The sequence below is a fragment of the Mesocricetus auratus genome, unplaced genomic scaffold, assembly GCF_017639785.1.
Source record: "Mesocricetus auratus isolate SY011 unplaced genomic scaffold, BCM_Maur_2.0 Super-Scaffold_100062, whole genome shotgun sequence".
In the NCBI taxonomy this organism is placed as follows: domain Eukaryota; kingdom Metazoa; phylum Chordata; class Mammalia; order Rodentia; family Cricetidae; genus Mesocricetus; species Mesocricetus auratus.
Genome location: NW_024429234.1, coordinates 320,582 through 347,604, shown reverse-complemented (window position 1 = coordinate 347,604; position 27,023 = coordinate 320,582). Strand labels below are relative to the sequence as shown.

Here is a 27,023-nt window from a genome sequence, read left to right as displayed (position 1 = left end):
GAACCTGGGACTACCTCATTCCACAGGGACACATTTCCTGTCAAGTCCCAGTGCCAGCACAATCTTAACGTCACTTATGTTACAAGCAGCATCCATAGAAAATTCTACAGTTCAACAAAAAGCAAAGCATAGTTGTTTGAGGAGCCCTGTATAAACAGTGAAATCCTGTGGAAACAGGACAAATGCTCTTTAATTCTCAGCCTCAATACAGAGAAACCCTGTCTCGTAAAACCAAAAAAAAAAAAAAAAAAAAAAATCTCAGCCTCACCCTCCTCCCTGGAGACAGCCTTCTAAGGGTGGGCAAGAAATAGTGACTCTCATCAGGCTGGAGCGAGGTTACAACTAGCTACAGCTACCAGGCACAGCACTGAGCAGCTCCGGGTCTCACTTCTCTGTGGCGTCCTGTGTTGGTTGGTAAGAGGGCAGGCAGGAAATCGTTTCAAATGCCACACACAGCCAACGGGTTCTAATCCTGCACTTTTCACACTTCAATAAGTTAAACATGAAATGGAACCTTCCACACATCTCTAAACTTGCCTCGCACTCACTCAGAAGACAGGGATTAGGGACTGTTTAGTCCCTACATAACATGACCCTTAGGAGAAGGGACAAATCCACAGCACGTGTGACATGGCTTCTAAGGACTACAAAGTGGCTTCATAGCAGCTCAAAAGCATTGTGCAGCAGCTTGTAAACTGCCTGCTGCCCCATCTGAAAACATGCTGCACTGCAATTAACCAGCTATGGAACCTTGAGAGAAGCAAGACTTTAATGAAGAATGCTACAAGTAGGAACAACTCATTCTCATTTTTAAAAAAGATTACAGAAAACATTTAACTGAGTTTTTTTGTTTTTTTTTGTTTCGCTAAAAAGACAGTTCTTAAGGGTGTCTGAGAGAAAGCAAGCACGACACTGTACAAAAGGAAAAGGGCATGTTGGATTCCTGTGCAAGACACAAACACGGCACGACTAGGAAGTGTGGGAGCAACCATTTCACAGAGGATGACTTAGGCATTGTATTCAACCAGGACTGATTTTTAAGCTTTAAAAGTCCAGCATAAGGAAAGGCTCTGAGAGGGGGAAGTCGGGGAGGAAGCTAAGCTTATCTACAATCACCATTTTACAAAAAAAAAAAAACAAAAAAACCCAAAACCACACTTGTTCAACCACATGAGAAGTATGGAGGATAAACCTGCCATGTAGCCCAGCACACGTTAACAGCGATGCCAAGGCAGTTAGGTCCAGGGTTGATGATGTAAGTGGCTAAACAGTTTTTAAAAGGAATCAGATTCCACAAGGACTGACAGAGATCCTTTGTTCTTGAGTTAGGAGGCTGAAACTCAACAAGGATTAAGTACATTCCAGATAAGGCTCACATTGCTGGTTTTAACAGGTCTTGGGATCATAAGTACTCCTAAGGGATTCCATCATTTCTTAGGAGAAGGTTCTATGGATTACTAGGGATCAAATTGAAGCAAACCACTAAAAGGAAACACTAATGATATTCTGGTTCTGTACAAGCTGTGTGCCTGTCACCTCTGTTGCAGACACGGGGTGGACTTGGCTTTGCTTCTCAGCTCCATCATCTCCAACAACAGTGATGGGAGTGTCCAGGGGACTTCCCTGGACAGAAGGAGGTCGCCAACAATTCTCATCTCAGTCTAGCTTCTGAAAGACATCAGAGCATCAGTGACTATTGTTCAGACCATGTTCTTGTGAATCCTGTGGAAACGAGAGCCTTTTTCAGTTCATGCCCAGTTTTTTCATGGTTCGCCAGCGATCTTTAATCATCACAGCTGTTCGGTTAATAAAGGGGTAACTTTTAGAAATGGCAACCCAGTTTCCTTCCCCATATTTCTGCACTCCAGCCTTCACCCACTCGCTTTCTTCTATGGTCCACTTCTGCAAAAGAAAACCATAAAACTTGTCAAAACTTGTTGCCACTTACCTCTTTTCCAACATATTGATAAGGTAATCAAAGTCAAAAAATCCTATGAGAATACTCTGAAGCCAACAGCAAGGTTACAACACAGTATAAGCAGAGTGAAGATGGTGCACACACTGAATCCCAGCATTTGGGAGGCAGAGGCAGGCAGATCTCTATTGCAAAGGACAGCCAGAGCTACAAAGACAGACATTGTCTATAAAGAAAAACAAACACGGTGGGTCTGGATAACTAATAATCATCAATGTTCTGACATGTCTTTCTTTTTTTTTATATAATTGATTTTTTAAAGATTTTTATTTATTTATTATTTATTACATATACAGTGTTCTGCCTACATCCCAGAAGAGGGCATCAGATTAATTGTAGATGGTTGTGAGCCACGATGTAGTTGCTGGGAATTGAACTCTGGACCTCTAGAAGAGCAGTCAGTGCTCTTAACCTCTGAGCCATCTATCTCTCCAGCCCCCTGACATGTCTTTCTTTACTGATAATCACTGCTGTGGGGCTGGAGAGACGGCTCAGTGGTCATGAGCACTTGCTGCCCTTGCAGAGGCCCCTGGTTTGGTTTTCCTGCGCTTGCATGGTAGATAACAACCATCTGTAAACTCCAATTTTAGGAGCTCTGATTTTAGGAGCTCAGATTCTTTTTCTGGCTTCCTGGGGGCACTGCACATACACGGTACACACATATACATGCAGGCTCACACACAGAAAAAAAAAAAAGCCAAAACATTGAAAAAACCTAAAACACTGACACTTAAAAATAAGAAAAGAAGTAAAGGGTGCAGCTCAGGGCACAGTGTTCACCAAGCATGGGTGAGGGCTCAAGTCTTAGTGCCAAAACCAAACAACAAAACCCATTGTTTGACCTTAGTTTGAGCTGTCTTAAGAGGTATTTTTCAGGTGCATGGGTAATCTTTGCCTGAGAAGGGAAACCTATTTTACCCTTTCTTATAAAACTCACAACAGAAAAGCATCTTTTTTTTTTTTTTCTCGAGACAGGATTTCTCTGTATTGTTTTGGAGGCTGTCCTGGAACTTGCTGTGTAGACCAGGATGGCCTCGAACTCACTGAGACCTGCCTCTCTCTGCCTCCCGAGTGCTGGGATTAAAGGCGTGCGCCACCAACGCCCGGCTAAAAAAGCATGTTAAGGGCTAGAAAGATGACACAGCATTGGCTGTCCTTCCAGAGGACCTAGTTCCATTCCCAGCATGGTCTCAACCATCTTTAACTCCAGTTCCTGGTGATCCAATGCCCTCTCTGGCCTCTGCCGACACCAGGCACACACATGGTAGGTACACAGATACACCCAATTTTGATTTCCAGCACCATTATCAAGTGGCTCTTGATCATTTGTAACTCCAGCTCTGGGGAATATGGATTCCATGGGCACTGCAGTCACATGCACAAGCTCACACACGTATATAATTAAAAATACAATCTTACATGTAGGTAACATACCCCACACACAAAGTTTAAACAAGTTTTTAATTACCTGCTTTCTTGTTAAACTGGATGACTTGTCTTCATTTGGTGCTGCTGGAAAACATGAACAGTACACACAGTTTCTTTCATGTGAAGAAAACATAGGTTTAGATTTAAAGGGAAAACCTGACTTAAATTTCACAGGCACTCCAGGCTGGGAAGGCAGCTCTGTGGTAGAGAGTAACTGCCTAGCTTGCATAAAACTGAGCTTGACCCTCAGAATGGCAAAACCACAACAAAACAAGTTCACTCATGTTGAGAGTTAAAAGGACATCACAAAAGGTCAATTTCTTCTGTGTTCTGTTTGCAGTCACTTCAGGCTCTGGGAACTTACCTATCCAAAGGTAGTGGCACACGCCTTAATTCCAGCACTCTGAAGGCAGAGGCAGGTTTATCTCTATGAGTTCCAGGCCACTGGTCACAGAGAGTTCTAGGACAGCCTAGGCTACACAGAGAACTCTGTCTTAAAAAACCCAACCAATGCCGGGCGTTGGTGGCGCACACCTTTAATCCCAGCACTCAGGAGGCAGAGGCAGACGGATCTCTGTGAGTTCGAGGCCAGCCTGGTCTACAAAGTAAGTTCCAGGACAGCCTCCAAAGCCACAGAGAAACCCTGTCTCGGAAAAAAAAAAAAAAACCAAAAAAAAAAAAAAAAAAACCCCAACCAACCACCCAACAACAACAACAACAAAAAAACAAAAACAAAAAAAACAAAAGCTGTCCTGGAATTGCTCTGTAGACCAGGCCAGACTTGATCTCAGAGATCTACCTGCTCTGACTCTGGAGACCTGGGACTAAAGGTGTGCGCCACCACCACCTGGTATCCCTTAGTGTTTTTAGAAAATGATGGCTTTGGTAAAGAGCTTCAAGTCTCTCATTAATCAGAATTTATTGGAACTGGGTGGTAGTGGTACAGGCTTTAATTCCAGCACTAAGGAGGCAGAGATAGGCAGATCTCTGAGATTAAGGCCAGTCTGGTCTACAGATCTAGTTCCAGGACAGCTAGGGCTGTTACGCAGAGAAACCCTGTCTCAAAAAACATAAATAAATAAATACATACATACATACATAAAATCTTAAGATCTACTACATGTGTGCAAACATCACATATAGATGTCTGTATATAATCTCTCATTACCTGAGTTCAATGCCCAGGACCCATACGGAGGATGAAGAAAACTTACTCCCTCCAATTGACCTCTGACCTCCACACACAATCCATAGCATGTGTATGTACACATAAATGTTTTTTGTTTCTTTTGTTGTTTTTTTTTAAAGGGTTATTCTGTGTATTCTTGGTCATCCTGAAACTCACTATGTAGTCTAGGCTGGCCTCATAGATATCTGCCTGCCTCTGCCACCTGAGTGCTGGGATTAAAGGTGTGTACCACTACTGCCTGGCTAAATTGTGATTTTTTTTTTCTTCTTTTTTCCTCCCCCCTCTGAAACAGGGTCTCACTATTTAGTCCTAGCTGGCTTCAACTCAGAGAGATCCTCCTATCTCTGTCATCCATGCCCAGTTGATATGAAGGTACTTTGTATATACGTGTGTGCCTGTGTGCTCCAGTAAGGCATGAGTCTGGAGATCAGAGAACAAATGAGAGCTGATGTTCTCCTACTATGTGGATTCTGAGGATTGAACTTGGGTCAACTGACTTGGCAGCTTTCACCCAGAGTCATCTTGCTGGCCCCTATCGAGGTACACTTTACGACAAAAACCTTTCGCATTGGGAAAGCATTACTGTCGCTATTACAAGTCTTTACAATCCTTTAGCATTTGCTATTTCTTCTAGAATACAAAATATGTAGTAGAAAAGATTCTAATACAAATGCTAAGAGCTTTAGATGTAATAACAGAAAGTACAATTTCCTATCCTATGCATGTATGCACAGAAACTGGTAAGACATCTTTTTCTTTTCACTTGGACTGGGGATGTAGCTCGGCACACACACCAAAGAGACTTTTATTTTAAGAAATACAGAGACTGGGGGCTGGAGAGATGGCTCAGAGGTTAAGAGCACTGACTGCTCTTCCAGAGGTCTTGAGTTCAATTCCCAGCAACCACATGGTGGCTCACAACCACCTACAATTCAATCTGGTGTATATGTAATAAATAAATAAATCTTTAAAAAAAAAAAAGAAATACAGAGACTAAGTAGATGGCTCAGCAGGTAAAGGCACTCGATGCCAAGTCTGATGACCTGAATTTGATATCTGGGACTTATCCTGACTTCAAAATGCATACATGCTACCTCCCCACCAGCACAAAAAAATAATTTAAAAAAATGGAATTTAAAAAATTTAAATACAGGAGACCTAGCACTCAGGAGACAGAGGCACGTGCATGGATCTGTGAATTTGAGGTCAGCCTGGTCCATATAGAATTTCAGGCCGATCAGGACTACACAGTGAAGCCTTGTCTTCAAAATAAACAAACAGGAAAAAGATAGGTCTGATAGTGGATGATTGTAATCCTAGCATTTTGAAAGCAGAGGCATGAAACTTGTAAGTTCAAGATCATCTTCAGCTGCTACACAGGAAGTCTAAGGACAAACTGGACTGCATGAGATCCTGTCTCACCACCAACACCTACCAAGGGGCGGGGGGAGAAGGAAAAAGAAATACAGGCAAATATGGTTACATGCCTATGATCCTAGCACCTGGGAGGCCGAACAGGAAGATATGGAATTTCAGACCCCAGCCTGGGCTGCACAACAAGATCCTGTTGTAACAAAACCAGACACAATCTGATCCCCGATGATTCAAGATGAGACCAGGTCCTTCTTCAGCTGTCTATCTGGGACACAGATGGTTCTGGAACACGAACATGACAGTACCATGCATCCCACTTCAGCAAGGACAATCTGGGGCTTACCCTGAATTTCAAACAGCTGGTCCTCTTCCGTCCAAACTTCTTTTCCTTCAAGCCCGTTAGGGCTGCTCCACTTCCTGTTGGGTACTCTAGGGAGAGCAATGAAGATAAGCCATGAAACACCCCCTTGGCCATAAGCTCTGAACCTCGTTCTTTCAGTACTCAGGATCCACCACACCATCTGACTTTTTTCCTGGGCTAGCCAGGCATCACCATACGTGAACACTGCAGTGTCTTGTCTCAAACTGACTACTGAGCAAAGTACATTACCATATTGCCATTTCCCTCAACACTACTTTAATTTCCTCATTTGTTGAGGTTTTTTGCATTTTCTGTTTTTAGACAGGATTATACCCTGAGCACATGCTGGCCTGGAGCTCTCAATCCTCCTGCCTCTCCCTTCTGAGAGTTGGGGTTACAGGTATGTATCAACATACTGGGCATTTGGGATCCTTTAAAGGTCTCAGCATTTCTCTGACTTAGAAGGTGCAAACTCTTGCCTCTCCTTCAGGGTCATACTCCACTGTATTTAAAATGACTTTGGTAGCCTCCCTATTCCTAGAGTTAAACTCAAGATACTTGGAATCAATAAGGTATCCTTTTCTCCTCCCAAAGCCAATAGCACAAAAGCATATCAACTGGGCACTGTGACACTTATCTGCAATAACAGTATTTGGGAGACTAAGATGTGAAAACCATAAGGTCAAAGCCAGCCTGAAATACACATGCTAGACTACTTAACAAAGTCAGCACACTCCTCCTCTATGGTCTATGAATCCACGTCATTTCCTATCTGGGCTCCATCACACCACACTACAGCAGTGGTTCTCAACCTTCCTAATGGGCAACCCTTTTATACAGTTCCTCATGTTGTGGTGACCCCAACCATAAAATTATTTCAACAATACTTCCTAACTAATTTTGCTAGTTATGAACCATAATCTAAGTATCTGATATGTGACCTCTGTGAAAGGGTCATTTGACCCTCAAGGGGTCTTGACCCACAGGTGAAAAACTGTTGTACAGCAACCCAGGCTGCTCTGCTCCTCTTCCCTCTGTCTAAGAGAATCTATCTTCCTTGCTCAGGAAACTTATGGGTCTTTCAATACTGTAAAAAAATCAATCTTTTTCTCTTTTTTTTTTCCTTTGTGACAGAATTGCCCAGACTGGCCTTGAATGTGCTATATGATCAAAGAAGACCTTAGTCTTCTGCTCCTCCTGCCTCCACACAAGTATTGCAACAGGCCCCGGCTTTCCCAAGCCAGAAAGCCTCTGCTTCCATTTGCCACTTGATGGCCACAACCAGTCAAGGCTCCCAAAATTCCTCTTCTGTAATTTTCCTGAGAAGTACCCAACCAAGTACCTGAGACAAATGGTGGACAATGTATACTGTTATTATTGATTCGATCTTGAGAATAATTTACTTGACACAGAGTGGCACCACAGCTGTTTTAGCTTTACTATGAATCACTATTTTCAGAGACAGGTAACAGCTAGGTTACTACTCTAAGTTTTCTTCTTTTCCCAGAGCTGACACAATCAGTGTGAAGCCTGGTTCCTGCTGGCTACCATTTCCCCTCATCTCTGCAGTTCTCAAAGGCAGGCTGCTAGTAACCTGTCCATTTCGAATCCACTCACTTGCTCTTAGCACAAATCTTTCAGCAGGGGCTGCCTGAGGCCCAAGCACCTGTAAGACTAGAATCTTCCTAGCTGTCAGGTGGCTGTGGTCCTGGGCAACTCGGGCCATTTCTAGATACTCATGTTCCTCACTAGTTAAGTTACAACTTCATGAACACTGTCTAACAGCCCGTGGCTGCTGGGTTTTGCCCTTTAGGCCTTGGAAACCTTAATCCTTAATATATGTACATATATTTAGGGGGTGTCATCCCTTACATACAAGTTCTAAGAATCCCCTTTACTTGATTAATAAACTCCTAGTAAATACCTGCCTTGAACAAGGTGCCTTGTACACACAGCATTTAGCATATAGCAATTTTAGGCTATTTCTCCTAATTTTGCCTTTCTCTGGGGGATCCTTCTTCCCCAAACTTTCCCTACTAAACTGCAGCTGTCTCCAGCTTCTTACCCTGCCCTCAGTGGTGCCCCACAGGACTGGGAACATGAACATTAAAAAAAAAAAAAGAGTTAAATGTGACCTCTGCAGTTGGAGAAACTGCCTGCATGACAACCTGACTACTACAAACTTAAGACTTGGCCACTGGCCTGTCCTGCTGCTGTGCTGCAGTCTCCCAAGTTACTAACACCAGCTTCTCATGCACACATACAAGCTGCAATACTGTCGAGAATTCCTCTCTACAAGGTGCTTGCTACCATCCTACTCTTTCAAGGTCAGTTCAATATCTGTTCTTCTACAGATGTAGTCTACCCAAGAGTTGAATAAGCAGGCTCAGCAACTCTCCCCAACCTCACAGGGCATCTCAGATGCTTCCTCATGCTGTGCTCACTGGACAGACAGTGTCTGCAGCTTTGCTGGCCTCGCCGTCTCTGTTGCCACTACTCATTTCACAGCCAGAACACTCAGTGGCCATGGACAAGCCCTACCTGCTGGATGTGGCTATGTTCCACTAAATTTTATTAACAAAAACAGGTAGCAGGTGGATTTTGCCAACTGTTGCTACACAGTACCCATCATACTTCAGACGCTGGACATACTACAGCACTGGGTATGTCTGCAACTGTTGTATATACTCTCAGTTACAATCCTAATGGCATCCTGAATGCTCTTGTTTCTTCATCTGCTCATGGGGGCAGTATCTATACTTCACAGGGTTTCTGTGAGAAATAAATGGATCATGTATCAAATGAGGACAAGGTGTGTAGAGCTGCCATGAACTATGTGTGACCGTGACTCACTTCTGAATACAAGAGTGGTACATATAGTGCAAATTTGTCTGGAGTAATCCATGTTATCACATGCCATGGCCTTCACACTGCAGGTCAGAGCAGGGTTCTCCAACCAATCACAACACACAGCAGTGTATCGAGATGGCGAGGGCCCTGGGAGACCGGTGAGGTAGATGACTTATGGCAGGGACAGCCACAGAAGAGTTCATGGAGGAGGCAAGAGTTTCAAGAGAGGCAATTGATATATGTGGCCCCAGCTGCTGTGTCAACGCCACATAGATTAAGACCCTGAAAATACATTTGTTACTTTCAGCTGTGTGACAACAGGTGCACCAGTAACTATCTGAGCCTTTCTCATCTATGCAATATGCTAACTGTCGTCTCCTAGAGAGAGAGCACTGGAAATTCAGTAAGAAAACGTGGAAGTGCTTGAGCCCAGAGAACACTTAAGCTTGTCTCCCCTCGAAGCACCAATGGAATTCTGACAGGCAATGATGGAGAAATGACAGTCCACTGTGGGAATGAGGGGAAGTGAAGGCACAGCAGGAGAAACAGACAGCGTGTTCCAGAGAAAGCAAGCAAGCCAGTGCCTGGAGGGTGGATCCATGAAGGGTACAAAGGTAACCAAACTCAAAACCTGGGGTGGGAGTCACGATGGGGAATAAAACTAACAGAATTAACATATCCTAACCACTGCCCCATAGCAATGGCAGAACATGGAAGATTAGGAAGTCTTTACTGAATTTACTGAGTCTCAAATGCCCAAGACAAAGTACAAAACTAGTATTCATTGGTCTTTCATAAGTATAAAGTATAATGAGGCCCAACCCAGACAAACTTCACAAATAAGACTACAGTCCTTGAGGCACTTAGAGTGACTGGCAGAAGGCTCAGAAGCCCTCCCTCGCTCCTTCTCACGCCCTAGGGCAGTGCAGCATAGCCTCCAATGAGGCTTGGGGACTGGTAGGGACAGCTACTTGTTGCTCCCTGCTCCAGTCTCATTCTAGCAGTCTGAGCAAGCCTTGGTGGCTTCATTCATGGAAGTAAAACCAGACCCAACCAGGACCGCCAACCAGCCCCAAAACTGCTACAAAGAAGGTCTTCATACTTGGGATTCTTCTCCCCTGTGTGGGGTTGGTTGAGAGCTCTGGGCTTGGATGGTGATGCTGACATGGCCTCCGGGGAGGAGTTGAGGCCTGGGTTGGGCTCAGTACTCTGGCTGTCCTCCTCCAAAACCAATCTGCTTATTGTCATGCGACTGTTCTTGGGCTGCAGTTCTGAGCCTCCCTCACCCTCAGCAGGAGCTGAGTTTTCATTTTCATCTTTCCTGGGTCTCTTGTTTTTGTGGGTTGGTGATGATGGGGATGCTAGATTAGGAAGTACCAGATCTTTCTGGTCCAGTTTTGCAAAAGCTGCCTCTGAGTCTTGTGCAGTTGACAGAGCTTTGAAAGCTGCCTTCAGAGTCCTGATTCCGATGGTGGTTGGAGTGTTCCGAGGCTGTCTGCAAATAAACCACACACAGGAGAATCAGTCTCCCCAGTGTGGAAGCACATACAAGTAGGCAGAACTTTTACAAAGTATAAGGCTTCAAAGAGAGGATTCGTCAACACTCTCTATCAAAACAAAGGAAAGGAAAAAAAAAAAAAACCAAAGCAGGAGGGGGCTGCTTCCTTATTCTTGAATAGCTGCTGCTTATAAAAGCCTTCACTTAATGAGAATAAATCTAATTTCAAATTGCAAACAAGAGACCCTTACAGGAGCCAAGGTCAACACTATTCTCTCCAGAGGCCTCTAACTGTGGCTACCAACCCTTTCAGCCTGTATGAGCAAAGCAGTGTTTTCCATCATGTAAGAACTCCGAGCAGTACCTGCCAACATGCCCGCCAACCTCACATCTACCCAGGCAACAGGCATCTACAGTCTTACTGAAATCTCCACTCTTTCAGCCATCCCAGTCCAACCCTCATGAGAAACAACTAATGGTCTATACATTTAGAAACAGTGGCTTGAGAATTCTGAGGAAGCGGTATGCCATTGGCCTGGAAGCAATGAGACTGACTTTTACAGAAATTGTATCGATTCTTTGGAACAGCTAATGAATTTAGGGTAAAATCTGTCAGGAAAAGGCAAACTGGCAGCCTGAAGGCCAACTTCCTCTGACAAGCATGTCAGATCGTCTCACACATACAAAGTTGTTTTCTAAAATCAACATCAAAAGTTGAGAAATCTAGCTCGGTGGTTAAAAACACTTGCTGTTCTTGCAGAGGACCCAATTCAGCTACCAGCACCTACATCAGGTGGCTCAATATTAGCTGTGTATAGCTCCAGCTCTAGGAACTCCAAAGCCCTCTCTTGGATTCCATAGGCACCCATATTCACCATACACACTCATGAACACAATTAAAAAATAAATCTGTTTAAAACTTGAGAAATAAGCCAGGCGTTGGTGGCGCACACCTTTAATCCCAGCACTCGGGAGGCAGAGGCAGGTGGATCTCTGTGAGTTTGAGGCCAGCCTGATCTACAGAGTGAGTTCCAGGATAGCCTCCAAAGCCACAGAGAAACCCTGCCTCAAAAAAAAACCACCACCCCCCCAAAAAAAAACCCTTGAGAAATAACCACATACAAAAGAGGATATCTTACAAACAAAATTTGAACTTTAGATACTCTCACAAAGTAGCAACTGCCAAAACCAGAAAACCCGGCCTTGCTTTTCCAGTGTGCTGTTTTGGACTGTCTTATTTTAGGACCCATTTGGCACTTTGTATTTCAAGTCAGGGTGCTAGGATTCAGATACGGTTTCAGTGAGTCACATGTTGACATTTAACTCCTGGTTTCAAGATGGGGCCCCAGCAAGTAACGAGGATTAGAAAAGGCCATCAGGACAGAGCCCCAAGATTAACTAGCAGGGGACACAGGCATCTATACTTTTCTTTTTCCTCCCTCCCCTCAAACCTCTAGCTAAATAATAAATCTTCTCTTCTATGGCTAATAAAATTGTGCAGACCCCCAGAGGAATCTACTTTTGATTTTCACATTAAATCACTAGACTTGAGATCCCGACTTGTCTTCTTTCTTTCCTTTTCTTTGACATATGCAGCCTACTTGCCTGCCTTCCAAGACAGGGTCTCACTATATAGCCCAGGCTAGCCTCTAACTCAGAGCCTCTTGCCTCTGTCTCACAAATTCTGGTATTAAAGCTATATGCCACCAGAGGCAGGCAATCTCTGAGTTCAAGGCCAGCCTGGTATACAGAATGAGTTCCAGGACAGTCAAGAGACTACACAGGGAAACTGTCTCCAAAAATCAAAACCAAACAAAAAAGAGCTATGTGCCACCATGCCCAACTCTGACTCATTTACTTGAACACTGCTTCCCAGAGTGAATTAAAAGGTTATCCAGCCAAGTATGGTAGCTCATACTGCAGTCTAAGCACATGGGAAGCTGAAGAAGTACTACTGAGTTCTTGGCCAAAATGGTTACAAAGTGTCTCTGTCTCCACAAAATGAAAGGAGCATGCACATTTGTGTGTGGTCATCCACTAGTCATAGGTGAGAAAAGTAAAAACAGAGCCTTTGGGGATGTGCCCATCAGGATCTTTTCTCAGAGACCCCCAATAGCTAATCTCATTTTCCTAGGCCACATTCTCCACCTACCACAGTGTGGCATGCCCAAACCCTGGGAATGTCATCAAGTCCACTAAGGGAAAGTAACCTTGCTGAAAGTCTTCTCTACAACCACAAAACGTCATTCTCACCTTGAAGGCTCTCTAAGTGGCTTTTCCACTGGCTCTGGGACTGGCTGCTTTTCTTCCTTCGATGTACTTGAAGCAGCAGATTCGGATTTCAAAGCCTTTTTGGCCATCTGGGAAAAGAAGGGTGTCATTAGGAAGAGGGAGCCACAGAAGTTCATTTAGTGTCTGTTTCTTTCACCATGAATATACTCAACATGAAGCAACACATTCCCAAATCCTACCCAGGAACTGGCCTGAAGACACAGATGGGCACAGCATGATGGGGATACCCTCAAACTTCCCCTCCTTATTGACCTACCACAGTAACACCTCCACAGATGGCTAATGAGGCTAAAGAACTCTCTTGCATTGTACCTTTGTCCTTCCAACACCAGTCCTACCTAGTCCCTGGTTTCCAAGTCTCTTTTGGAGTCAGGTATAGAAGCTAAATTTCTTAATTTTTTTATAAAATTTTAATTTCCACATGTATGTGTATACATTTGCATGAAGTCATGTGTACCACATGCCTATGGAGGTCAGAACAAGGTATCACATTGCCTGGAGCTGGAGTTACATTTGGTGTGAGCCACCTTCCGGGTGCTTGAAACCTAACTTGGGTCCTGTGCAAGAGCAGCAAGTGCTCTTAACTACTGAGCTATCTTCCCAGGCCCCTCCCTTCTTTGGTTTGTTTCTATCTTGTTTTTAGGCAAGCTCTCAGCATACAGTTCCAGATGGTCTAACTCGACAGGTGGACCAGATTTGCCTTGGACTTGCTGTTACTTTCCTGTTTGTTTCCCAGGTTGGCATTATAGGGGTGTGCCAACATGTCTGGCTCAAATGTTTTTTCAAAACTTAGAATAACTGTCAGATAAGAATGATTTTTAAAGCCGGGCGGTGGTGGCGCACGCCTTTAATCCCAGCACTCGGGAGGCAGAGGCAGGCGGATCTCTGTGAGTTCGAGGCCAGGCTGGACCGACAGCCTCGAAAACAATACAGAGAAACCCTGTCTCGAAAAACCAAAAAAAAAAAAAAAAAAAAAAAAGAATGATTTTTAAGCTGGGTGGTGGTGCTGCAATCTTTAATACCAAAACTTGGGAAGCAGAGACAGGCAGACCTCTGTGAGTTCAAGACCAGCCTGGTCTACAAGAGCTAGTTCCAGGACAGGAAACCCTGTCTCGAAAAACTTAAAAAAAAAAAAAAAAGATTTTAGTTTGTGTATAATTATTAACCACATCCCCAAATGTTTTGTCTTCCTGACAGCTATACCAAAACTACATAGGAAGCCCTAGGCAGACCATTCTTGCCCTAACCCTGTTCATCTGTCTCCCTCTTACTCTAAGTGTGGACTGATCCATTCATTTCAGATACATCTGTGACTTGGTGTCTTAAGAGATGAGTTCTATCCTCATGTAAGGAGTAGAAAAATATTTTCCAGTTATCTAAAAAGCAAAGAAACAAAACACACCCAAACCAGAGTTCCAGCATCCAGATGCTTCCTAGCTAGCTATTACAAATACCTGCTTTACAAGTGATCTGAGATCTGTCCAATAGCCGTAAGATCCATCACTGACACTATCTAAATAGAGGCCTCAGTTTCCCCATTACAACAAGCTTTTTTTTTTTTTTTTTTTTGGTTTTTTGAGACAGGGTTTCTCTGTATTGTTTTAGAGCCTGTCCTGGAACTCACTCTGTAGGCCTCAAACTCACAGAGATCCACCTGCCTCTGCCTCCCAAGTGCACCACCAATTCCCCGCTAACAGGCTATTTTTAACATTATCAAAATCCTGGTTCCCCCACTTTACTCCGTCTTTTTTGGTGATGCTGGAGATCAAATCGAGGCTTGTACCTACTAGACCAAGACCAAGTGTTTTAATAATAAGTTACATCTCCAGTCATTAGGTTCTTTGAACAGGGACTTGCTATGTAGCCCAGGCTAGCCTTAAAGTCACACTCCTTCTGCCTTACCACACAGAGTGGAGGTGTGCATTACAATGAAATCTTGAGTCAAACAAACAATTATCTTCATAAGGCCAGTGGAGCACAGTGGCCCACATCTTTAATCCCAGCACTCAGGAGGCAGAGACAGGTGGATCACTGAGTCTGATGCTAGCCTGGTTTACATACTTTTCCAGGCTAGACCCTATCACAAAAGGGGTGGGGGTTAAGGCTACAGGATAGCTCAGTAGTTAAGAGCACTGGATGCTCTTTTAGAAGACCCAAATTTGATTATCAGCACCTATAGGGTGGCTTATAACAATCAGCAACTCCAGCAGTCCCAGGGGATCTGACACCTCTGACCTCCATGAGAACTATGTATCTGTGGTGCACAGGCATTTGTGTCCCCAAAACACACATATACATTAAAAAAGTCACTTTCATTTGGCTCCTTTGGATTGTATCATACTTTTAGTCCCTCCTCCTCTCCTCATTCTACATCTACCCCTCAGCTCAGATTTCACTGCCTGTGGGAACCAGGATTATAACAGAAAGTTGTGACAAGATTGGTCACAGGTAAAAAAGCCTAAAATGCAGGTGAGAGAAACCGGGTATGTTCCATCTGTCAGTCAGTTCATTTTGGGCACCTCACGGGCACTTAAGACAGGTAGTATATATAACCCAGTCTCTGTCACACCACTCTCCATTTCAAAACATGGCCATGAGGAGAGGAGAGGCTGAAGCGCACCGTGAGGAGGTAGGGCTCGGTGTCATCCAGGTGGCTCTCCAGGAAGCGTAGCATCTTCTGCTGGAAGGTCTCATAGGAAAAGTTCTGGATGACAGGGTGTGCCAAGTTTTTTTCTCGGATAATGTTCAGGAGATCATTTCTTAGCTTCTACAAAGGATTGACATTTGCAACAGAAGAAAGGAAGAGAACAGTGACACATCAGGGCTGAGCTGAGACAGAATACCACCAAACATCTGCAATACTGTCAAGACAATTCAAAGGACTGGCTGAAAAATCACGGTTCAGCCACAATGAATGGGTTACTATGGAGTTAGTCATAAAAAAGGAATAAAGAAGCTCCATTGTTGCCGGGCGTTGGTGGCGCACGCCTTTAATCCCAGCACTTGGGAGGCAGAGGCAGGCGGATCTCTGTTAGTTCGAGGCCAGCCTGGCCTACAGAGCTAGTTCCAGGATAGTCTCCAAAACAATTAAGAGAAAGCCTGTCTCGAAAAACCAAAACCAAAACCAAAAAAAAAAAAAAAAAAAAAAAAAAAAGAAGCTCCATTGTATGTTAATAAAAAATCCCCAGACTGGAAAAATGGTTCAGAGGTTAAGAGTACTGGCTGCTCTTCCAGAGGTCCTGAGTTCAATTCACCATCTATAGTGCGTTCTGATGCCCTCTTCTGGAAGTTGTACTTGTAGATAAAGCACTCATATACATAAATAAATCTTTAAAAAAAGAAAGAAAATCCCTTACTACAGTATTAAGAAAAAAAAAAGGGCCGGGCGTTGGTGGCGCACGCCTTTAATCCCAGCACTCGGGAGGCAGAGGCAGGCGGATCTCTGTGAGTTCGAGGCCAGGCTGGACCGACAGCCTCCCAAACAGAGAAACCCCGTCTCATAAAACCAAAAAAAAAAAAAAAGGATAAGTGTTCAATTCAGTGTGAAGACTCTGCCTTCATCCCATATGCAGGAGAGGCAAATGTGTTCAGGTGTGAACACACACAATAGACTTGTCTATAGACAGAATCTCTGAAAGGATAAAAATAACAACAGATGCCTCTGAGGCCAGATAAGGCCAAAAACAAGGGACTTTTCACTCAACTCTTTTCCTACCCCTGACTTCATTTTACTTGTGTGTGTGTGACTGCCTGTACATATGTATGTATGTGTCTTTGTGTCACAGCACAAGTATGAAGGTCAGAGGACAACTTGCAGGTGTTGGGTCTTGGGGATGGAACAAACTCAGGTGGCCAGGCTTGGTGTCTAGCACCTTTACTGACTTAACAAGCCCTTAGAATACCCTTTCAATTTTGTATTAAATATATGTTAGCTATTCAAGGATAAAGGGGATTTTGCTAGGCATGATGGTACATGCCTTTAATCCTAGCACTCGGGAGGTAGAGGCAGGAAAATATCTGTTAGTTTGAGGCCAGCCTGGTCTACATAGTTCAACAACAGTCACAGCCTCAAAACAACAACGAAAAGGGGTAAAGTGGGTTATTTGTGTGTTTAATACCAGGACTCAAACTCAGGGCATGTTAGGCAAATGTCCTACCATTAAGCAATATTCCCCAGCCTAAAACTTAAGTTTATAAAATAATAAAGTTGGGGGGAAGAGAATCCAACTGAGGCTGTAGCTCAAAATGACTGCCACCCTTTTGACAGGAAAGGGAATTATTAAGTCCTTTCCATATAGCCTTCTACTTCTACAGAGCTAACATTTATATAGACAGGGCTAGAAGTCTCATACTTTTTGCTAAACATCTGACACTGATGTTCTATCACAAAGCTGACAGAACAACAAAAAAAAGTGGTTTATGAAAACTAAAGCTTGAAAAACCAGTATCAGATACTGAAGCCAGAGCCTGTTACCTTAAAAATAAAAAAATGTGAAGCAGTTTTTAGTTTTTTAGTTTTGAGACAGGGTTTCTCTGTATAACCCTAGCTGTCCCAACTCACTCTGTAGACCAAGACAGCCTAGAACTCACAGAGAAATGCCTGCCTCTGCCTCCTGAGTACTGGGATTAAAGGCATGCCCCATCACAGCCCTGCTTGAAGCATGTTTTAAGACAGTCTCACAGTGTCTCCTAGGCTGGTCTTACAACTCTCCATATAGTTCAAGGCAGGCTCCAAACTTGCAGTCCTCCTGCCTAAGCTCTCAGAGGTTGGGATCACAGACAACCTGTGTTGGGTTTTTAAAGGTGAATACTTAGATTTTTTTTTTTTTTGAAACAAAAGTTCTGGCTGGCCTAGAAGCACTATGTAGACCAGGCTGGCCTTGCAATGATCTGCCTGCACCTGCCTCCCAAGTGCTGGAGTTATTGTTGTTTCCTACCACACCTGGGGTAAATGGCAGTCTCAACAAAGAACCTTTTTGTTACTACTCTACAAAAGGCAGTGAGATGGATTAAGTCACAGGAATAAAAATAGATCAAATTTACCTGAGTTGTAGGGTCCTTGGACATGTATTTTTTCAAAATTTTTGAAGCCTTTTCAAATTCTTTGTTTTTGATACAAATAATGACAGCCTACAAAAGGGAGAAAAACTTAAAAGTTTTGTAATGTCGTTAGAATATCAAATATCAAAACATACTCTGCTGAAAAGCTAAATCTTGCAACTACCTAAGACTTTTCACACTGCTTCAAACTCCCGTACTTAAAAGTCAAGCACTTGACAACCATAAGTGTAGTTTTTGTTGTTTGTAATGCCCGAGAGCAAAGTTGCATCCCTTAGGTTACAGACACTTAGCCAATCTGGGCTGGACTGCCTAAGGAAAGACAGAAGTCATTCCAGAGGCCCCAAATTTCAAGTCCACAGAACAATGGATTTCAATCTTTTTGTGAGAGGAATATGTGGGAAAAGGGACAAGCGAAGAGCTGACCGTCGAGTCTGGGTAATTCTATTAGAACAGGGCTGAGGCCAATTCTGCATAATGAGAAGCAAGTCTCTTATACCATAGATGCCAGCTAGTTACTCTAGATGGAGTGTGCAAGGAATTCCTGAGACTGACAAACAGCTCACCCATAACAGCAGATTTAAAATGACCAAGAGTCAGGTAGGACCAGATGTTCTTAGCAGCCACAGGAAAAAGAGTTTCTATAAAGAAACCCCAAGAGCCGGGCGTTGGTGGCGCACGCCTTTAATCCCAGCACTCGGGAGGCAGAGGCAGGCGGATCTCTGTGAGTTCGAGACCAGCCTGGACTACCAAGCGAGTTCCAGGACAGCCTCCAAAGCCACAGAGAAACACTGTCTCGAAAAACCAAAAAAAAAAAAAAAAAGAAACCCCAAGAGAATATACACACAGGGAAAGGCAACAGTGACTGGGTAACTGAAAGACTTTCAACATGCTGGCTAATTAGTACAGCAGTCCAAAGCAGATGAAACTGGTGCCAAATGTTCGTCAACAAACAGGCATGATCATAAATTGTTGGAAGATGCAAAATTAACCACCTTTTCAGATGATCATGTTACTTACATACCATTTTCAGAATAAATATTATACTTTCTTAAAACAACACAGCTTTTATCTTTATAAGCCACATCAGTTTTATTAGGTTTTACTGCATTTAACTTGCACACAGCAAAACTGTTTAGGGCACATGCCCAGACTTCTGTAACCACAAATACAAAAGCATATCCTTTTCTTTTTCTTTCTTTTTTCTTTTTTTTGGTTTCCTGAGACAGGGTTTCTCTGTGGCTTTGGAGGCTGTCCTGGAACTCACTGTAGACCAGGCTTGTCAAGCTCTGCCTCTCAAGCGCTGGGATTGAAGGCCTGCACTGCAGCTGCCACCACCACCCGTGTCTTTGCGATATTACAGGTGTAGAGGGCACTACTTTTGCTCTTTTCAGAGGGTATCACCACATAAAACGCAATCCTCCTGCCTCAGCCTCCCACGAGCTGGGAAGTTCAGTTTTTTTGTTATTGTTGAGCACTACTGTATTGTTTGGGACACATTAGAGTTTATCCATTTATCCACTCAAGAACATTTGGAGGGGTCAGTTTTGGGTCACTATGGGTTTACACAGGTTTTTGTGTAAACAACTCTTCAACTCTGAGGTAAATATGCAGAAGTAAGATCCTTGGAGCAAATCATGTTTCATGGGGGTAAGCAGCAGCCAAACTGTTAAGTAGGTGTATCGTTTAGCTTTCCACCATCAACAGGAACTGTTTTGGCTATCTGAATTTTCTCTAGCATCTTTTAATACCCCACAGCGGTCCAAAGTTCCTGGAGGTACAATGCATAGAGGGGATAGAATAAACTCTTACTCTATCTCCTAGCTCTAAAATTTACCATATTGCCCTTGGATAGAGAACACATCAGATATTAAACTGTGGAGAACAGTTACCTGTCTTAGCCAAAAGGCTGAAAAGTGACCCTATAGCACTTTTTACTATATAAATGTATCATATCCATGTTCTAAAGTAAAGCAGATTTTCCATGGAGTTATTTGTAAGTTTGGCCATCTAACTGGTTCCCCATAGCAGGAAGTGTTGTCTGCTTTGGTGGCTCTGACACTGAACCTAGTAGGCTTACACCTACTACAAAAATGTTTCATCACAGAGCTTTAGTCCCAGTCCTCTGCAAATTGAGAAAATAATCTTTAGTTATGTTCATGTGGACGTGTGTTTGCTTGTGAGCACTGCTACCCACAGAGGTACTGGTCCCCCTGGAGCTGGAGTTACAACCCAGATCCTCTTCAAGAGCAGTCCATGCTCTTAATTCAGTCATTTCTCCACATCTCATTCTGAATTTTGAGACAGATTTTCACTAAGTGCTTAACTACCCTCATATTCAATCTACAATCTAGGCAGGCCCTGAATTCACAATCCTCCTGCCTCAGAATTGAGTACCTCAGATTACAGAACTGGTCACCAGAACTCACTCAATTGTTCTAGTTCACAATTTTTTTTTTTTTTTGTTTTTTGGTTTTTCAAGACAGGGGGGTTGTTTCTCTATATTGTTTTGGAGTCTGTCCTGAAACTAGCTCTTGTAGACCAGGCTGGCCTTGAACTCAGAGATCTGCCTGTCTCTGCCTCCTGAGTGTTAGGTTTAAAGGTGTGCACCACCACCGCCACCCTTGCTGTTTTCTAAGACAGAACCTCACTATGAAACTCAGACCCATTTGTCATCTTCCTGCCTGAATTTCCCTAGTATAGAAATTATAGGTGTAATCAGCACTCCAGCTTTTGTATTTTTACATCTATGGTTTTTGTACACTTAACGAAGATTTTAAGGGGTGGAGAGATGGCTCAGTAGTTAAGAGTGCTTGCTTCTTTGTAGAGGACCAGAGTTCCTGTCCTAGCACCCCTGCCAGGAAGCTCACAACTGCCTATAATGCAAGCTCAAGGAAATCAAAGCCCTTTTCTGGTCTCTGTAAGTAACACACACACACACACACACACTTTTTTTTTTTTGGTTTTTTCGAGACAGGGTTCCTCTGTGGCTTTGGAGGCTGTCCTGGAACTCGCTCGGTAGTCCAGGCTGGCCTCGAACTCACAGAGATCCGCCTGCCTCTGCCTCCCGAGTGCTGGGATTAAAGGCATGCGCCACCAACGTCCGGCTACACACACACACTTTATTTATTTTAAATTAAAGATGTTTTTAATCTTTATTCTTCACATATTTTCTACATATTTTCCTACATATATGCATGTACACCATGTATATACTTGGTGGAAACCAGAAAAGGGTGCTGGATCATCTAGGTTTTAATTGGTTGCTGAGAACCAAACTCAGATCCTCTGCAAGAGCTGTAAGCACTCATAACGACCAAATCATCTTTCCAGTCCCCACATAGTAAAAACAACAAAAACATGTAGTAGCCATTTGGGAGGTGGAGGCAGGAGGATCGTTCAAGGGTCATCTTTCAGCTACTTATCAAGCTCAGCAAAGAGCTCTGTTCTCTCTCAATATGTATATATACATATACAGTTTTATTGCTTAAAACTTTACCAAGAACACTTATTTTTGCAGAAGACCCAGCCTCAATTCCCAGCATCTACATGACAGCTCACAATCATACTCAGGTCCAGGGTATCCAATGTTCTTCTGACCTTGGTGGGCACCAGGCATGCACATGGTTCACAGACACACAAGCAAGCAAAATTCTCAAAAACATAAAAATGAAAATAAATCTCAGGGCTGGAGAGATGGATCAGCAGTTAAGAGCACTGACTTCTCTCGCAGAGACCTAGGTTCAATTCCCAGCACCCACATGGCAGCTCACAACTGTCTATAACTCCAAGATCTCACATTCTCACATAGACATACATGCAGGCAAAACACCAATGCATAAAACATAAAAATAAAAATAAATAATTTGCCTGGTGTTGGTGGCTCACATTTTTAATCCCAGCACTCAGGAGCCAGAGCCAGGCAGATTTCTGTGAGTTTGAGGCGAGCCTGGTCTACAGAGCGGGTTCCGGGACAGGCTTCAAAGCTACAGAGAAACCCCGTCTCAAAAAATCAAAATAAATAAATAAATAGTTTTTAAAAAAATCTAGCCTACTCTACAAAGTAAAATTTTTTTAAAGATTTATTTAGGCCGGGCGTTGGTGGCGCACATGTTAACTCACAGTTGTAACTCACAGATGACTCAGTCAGGAGGCTGAGACAGGAGAATTACCAAGAGTTCCAGCTAAGCTACAGACACTATGAAAAGAGAAGAAAGCAAAACAAAGAATGTTCTATGAATATGTCTAATACCAACATTCCTCAACATAACATTTACAACCAACAAATTAACTTATAAAGCAATAAATAACTTCTAATATCACATTTATTTTAGTATGCATGTGTACATGCATTCCTTAGCTCACATGTAGAAGTTCAAGGACAACTTGCAGGAGTGCGCTCTTCCAATATGTAGACTTAGCAACACGCAGCCTTACCTACTCAGCCATCTTGTTGGCCCAGTAACTAACCCTTTTTCAGTCATAAAGAGAAAATGTCTGGCATGGTGACACACATTTAATCCCAGCACTTGGGAGGCAGAGGCAACGCCCGGCCAAATTGACCATAATCTTATTTAAGAAATCCTAGGCTAGCCGGGCATTGGTGGCGCATGCCTTTAATCCCAGCACTCAGGAGGCAGAGGCAGGCCGATCTCTGTGAGTTCGAGGCCAGCCTGGTCTACAAAGTGAGTTCCAGGACAGCCTCCAAAGCTACAGAGAAACCCTGTCTCGAAAAAACCAAAAAAAAAAGAAATCCTAGGCTAGACCACTGAGGTAGGCCACTAGCTTCTTGACCTTTGCAGACTGAAGGCTAATCATCACTGTTTTATGCAGCCAAGTCTTATAATAATTTCTAAGATATTGAAGTAACAAACACAGTAAAGGCTAGGAATGCAGCTTGGTAATAGAGTACTTTGTCTAGCACATGTTCAATAATTTTACCTTCCGAAGGTGTATATGCAAATACAAAAGTCAAAAGGCATAACAAGCCGGGCGTTGGTGGCGCACGCTTTAATCCCAGCACTCGGGAGGCAGAGGCAGGCGGATCACTGTGAGTTCGAGACCAGCCTGGTCTACCGAGCGAGTTCCAGGACAGCCTCCAAAGCCACAGAGAAACCCTGTCTCAAAAAACCAAAAAAAAAAAGGCATAACAAGAGTTTAGGGGAAATCCCTATCTCTGCCTTCGCCCAGCACCGTTTTAAAAAAAGGGCAGCTAGGCATGGTGGTGTATGCCTGTGATCTCAGCACCCAGGAGGCAAGGGCAAGAGGGCAATAGCAAGTTCCAGGACAGCCGGGAATACATAGTAAGACTGCCTCCCCTTCCCCCTCTTCCCCTGGAAACCAGTCTGGTAGGCTGAAAAAAAAAAAGACCCTCATTGCTACTCTATGTATATGGGTTTGGTCTGGACACTTGTCACTGCATGCACGCCTGGTGCTCCAGAGGACCTGGGACTGGAGTTATGGATGTCCTTTGTTTCTAGTCCTTGTTTCTAAAGGGGTTGACTGATTACTCTGAACTAGTAACATTCTTTCATTCAGAAGAACCTGAGCTATTCAAAGTACCCTTGGGTTTCTCCTCCATTGCTAATGACTTTTCTGGCATTTCCCCTCAACACAAATCTGACTTATACTAAAAATCTACAAAGGGATTGTTATCCAAACATTCTTGCCGGGTATTGGTGGTGCATGACTTTAAACCCAGCACTCGGGAGGCAGAGGCAGGCCGATCTCTGTGAGTTCCATACTAGCCTGGTCTACTGAGTGAGTTCCAGGACAGGCTCCAAAACAATACAGAGAAGCCCTGTCTCAAAAAACAAAAACAAAGAAACAAAAAATTATTCAAACATTCTTTGCAAGACTAACCAGTAGTTCCTGCTCTAGGTCTTTAACTGAAAAGATACCTGTACCCAACACACATTAGATTTTTTTTTTTTTTTTTTTTTTGGTTTTTCGAGACAGGGTTTCTCTGTGGCTTTGGAGGCTGTCCTGGAACTCACTTTGTAGACCAGGCTGGCCTCGAACTCACAGAGATCGGCCTGCCTCTGCCTCCCGAGTGCTGGGATTAAAGGCGTGCCTCACCAACGCCCGGCCACATTAGATTTTTTTAAAAACAGGATATCTGAGTTCCGTGTACAGTTAATGCCTTCCTTGTGACACAGGTCTTCTCGCTCTACCCTCCTCCACCTCTGGACCTCGTCCTTTTCAGGAGTTCTCTTTTCTTCTGTTACGCCTAACTTTCCTGTACTACCAAGGCAATGCCAAGCTGCCGTTCTTCTGCCCCTCGTATGCCATCTGCTTCCACACCCCCAGCCTTGGTTACTGGAGAAGAAAAACCTACTTCTATACTTTAAGAGTTCTATGTGAAGCCATCTGAACCCTGACAAAGTGACAGCCTCAAATTCCTAGATGTTCATTAGCATTGTTATTCTACAATGCTGTCTGTGCTATTCTTTTTCTCTAGTTGACTCTGATTCTATTCTGATTGCAGGGAATATTTTTTCTCCTCTCAGTGCATAATAACTTCCAAAACAGCAGTCTTCAATGTCAACCCACTCCCCAGTCAATGGCCCCTCCTGCCAATGCCACAAAGACCAAAACCACAGAGCAGAGTACTTTCCAAGCCTAGGTGAGAAAGGGGACATGTGAAGAGATGACATGTTGCTTGCTCCACCGACCTCCTCAAAGATTCTACAACGTGTCCTCAAAACCCACGGATTTTTGATAGGTGAAAAAAATAAAATGTTAAAAACAGTGTCTTACAGCCTCTTTGACCAGTTTTCTACTGGATTCCACCATTGCTTCTGTCAGCGTGAATTCTGTTTTAATCATCTCCAGCACATTGATAGCTGATTCCAGAGGTGTGAGCTCAGCCTCCATATCAAAGGAACAGTCTAAGATAAAACACAGTTTTCACTTTAAGCTCTTTCCCAAGGAACGGCAAACATGTCTAAAAAATATATACAGGGAAGCATGAAGATGCTGTAAGACTCTCATTTGTATAAAGGATCATGCAAACCAGGCATTTAATCCTAGCACTCAGGAGGCAGAGGCCAATCTGGTCTACACAGTGAGACTGACAGGACTATGTGGAGAGATCCTGTTTAATGGGACCAAGCAAACACAGTTAAGATTTGCACATTTATGCCCGGTGGCAAACACCTTCATCCCAGCACTGGGGAGGCAGAGGCAAGTAGATCTCTGAGAGTTCCAGGCCAGCCTGGTCTACAGTGGCGAGAGCTCCAGAACATCCAGGGCAACAGAGAAACCCTGTTTTGAGAAAAACAAACAAACAAACAAATGATTTGCATTAATTTTGCTTATGTGCTTGTGATATGGTTCAAATTCAAATCAACATATTTCATTTTTGTTTGTTTCTCTGTGTAACCCTGGCTTTCCTGGAACTCCCTGTTAGACCAGGCTGCCTCAAACTTGGAGATCCCTGTCTCTGCCTCAGTATGTGCCATAACACCCAGCTTCAATCAACATAGGCTTTTATTCTGGTTTTTCCGAGCCAGGGAACTCACTCTGTAGACCAGGCTGGCCTCGAACTCACAGAGATCCACCTGCCCCTGCCACCCAAGTGTTGGGATTAAAGGGGTGCGCCACCACAGCCCTGCTTAAATCAACATATTTCAAGGGACTAGCTTTCAATACTTTTCAACACAGCTCAATTATAACATATACATTTACCTCTAAAATCCAGAATAAAACATGTTCCTCAGATACAAGTGGCCAACATTGAAGACAGTTTGTTAAGTAGCTGCTAAGTTCAACTGGGGTATGTGGGGGGGGGGCGACTTCACGCTCTACTATGGGAAGGAAGAGGGGGAAGGATGTGTCCTTAAGGGTGTAACTTACTTTCAGCAACAAAAATGGGTGTGCAATTAACAGGTGGGGAGGAACCTCTCCCCCCTCAAAAAGCCCACATAACACCAGCCAAGGACACTTAACTGGAGAAAATTTGAATGAAAAAGGCATCCACGATGGAAACAGTAGTGCACTTTAACCCGGAATCTGTCCAGTCCCGGATGTTAAGTTTGAAAATAACAAAACCCTACGTAAGTGAGCCCAGAAAAGAATACACACACAAAAAATAGCCATACCTAAATTTTCCCCTTCTTCAATGCGCGACAGACACTGCATAACTCGCAGCAACCGGGACACCGTATGCTCCTTCCCCAAGGGCCTGACAAGCAACGCTGGGAAAGAAGACACGGTTGACTCTGCGAGCCCGGGACCCCAAGGCCTGCCCACCACAGACCTTCCTCCCCTCCGCGGCCCCGGACCGGCCCTCACCCTGCATGATGTCCCGGATCTGCCTGAAGTCCCCGTACCGGCTACTCCGAAAGGCCCGCAGCGCCTCGTGGAAGTAGAACTTGAGCACCCAGCGGTTGACCGCCTCCTCCAGCCGCGCGTCCCCCGCGCCCCGTTCCGACGTGCCTCCCAGCCCCGGCTCGTGCCGCCCCCGTCGAACCCGCCCGCCGCTGCGCGATGCCCGCCGGCCCGCCGCCCGCCCGCCGCTGTCACTGCTCCCGCCTCCTCCCGCCATCGTGCCCGATCGCCGCGCACCCTCCCCGCCCTCCCGGCTGGGCCGTTTCCTAGGCTGTGACGCCATCGGGTCACGCACAACGCCCGGGCCGGAAGCAGGGCCCGCTGTCCCGGCTCCCGCGGCCATGATACCGACGTGGTTCCAAGCTGCCCGCGGGCTTCTGGGAGGGAAAGGACCCAGAGAGGGATACAACCCCCCCAACTCCTCGGCCTCCGTAGTTCCCGTTGTGTCTGGCGCAATGCCTGCTGGGGATTGAAGTCCACACAGCCCGGCCTGGACCGTTGTTTTGAAGGTTATGCGGCTGACGTGGGACACTGTGAAGAATATGAAAAATAAACGCATGCATATAATTAAACATTCTGCAAATTGTAAAAAGCAGTATAATAGAGAAAAGGTCGCTTTGTTTTGAGACAGAGTCTCACTACGTATCCCTGGTTGGCCTGGAACTCA

General features: G+C 44.2%; 1 protein-coding gene and 1 pseudogene across 5 annotated transcripts; both read right to left on the bottom strand.

The window, feature by feature from the left end:
• Nucleotides 1-751: 751 nt before the first annotated feature.
• Terf2 (telomeric repeat binding factor 2) lies at nucleotides 752-26,722 on the bottom strand. 5 transcript variants are annotated; one of them, XM_040736572.1, is made up of 10 exons: nucleotides 26,321-26,716; nucleotides 26,128-26,223; nucleotides 24,785-24,915; nucleotides 18,011-18,097; nucleotides 15,588-15,734; nucleotides 12,929-13,035; nucleotides 10,280-10,672; nucleotides 6,310-6,395; nucleotides 3,444-3,484; nucleotides 752-1,902 (listed from the first exon to the last, which is right to left on the bottom strand). In XM_040736572.1, the coding sequence occupies exons 1-10, from the start codon at nucleotides 26,697-26,699 to the stop codon at nucleotides 1,744-1,746; spliced, it is 1,626 nt and encodes a 541-aa protein (XP_040592506.1). In that variant the 5' UTR covers nucleotides 26,700-26,716; the 3' UTR covers nucleotides 752-1,743. The 5 variants fall into 5 exon arrangements, 3 of the variants coding, with proteins under 3 accessions (XP_040592506.1, XP_040592505.1, XP_040592507.1); XM_040736571.1 differs by having other exon boundaries at nucleotides 3,444-3,487; nucleotides 26,321-26,714; XR_005873448.1 differs by having other exon boundaries at nucleotides 1,759-1,902; nucleotides 10,555-10,672; nucleotides 26,321-26,720.
• On the bottom strand, nucleotides 19,798-19,946 carry LOC121136321 (annotated as a pseudogene).
• Nucleotides 26,723-27,023: the final 301 nt, after the last annotated feature.

Excerpts from the sequence above, each read along its gene's own strand:
- Terf2 (XM_040736571.1), bottom strand. The coding sequence starts at position 26,699 with ATGGCCGCGGGAGCCGGGACAGCGGGCCCTGCTTCCGGCCCGGGCGTT. Across the intron at positions 24,916-26,127 it reads TGAAGAAGGGGAAAATTTAG|ACTGTTCCTTTGATATGGAG; the intron begins GTATGGCTATTT and ends GTTTTATCTTAG. Across the intron at positions 15,735-18,010 it reads CCAAGGACCCTACAACTCAG|AAGCTAAGAAATGATCTCCT; the intron begins GTAAATTTGATC and ends AATCCTTTGTAG.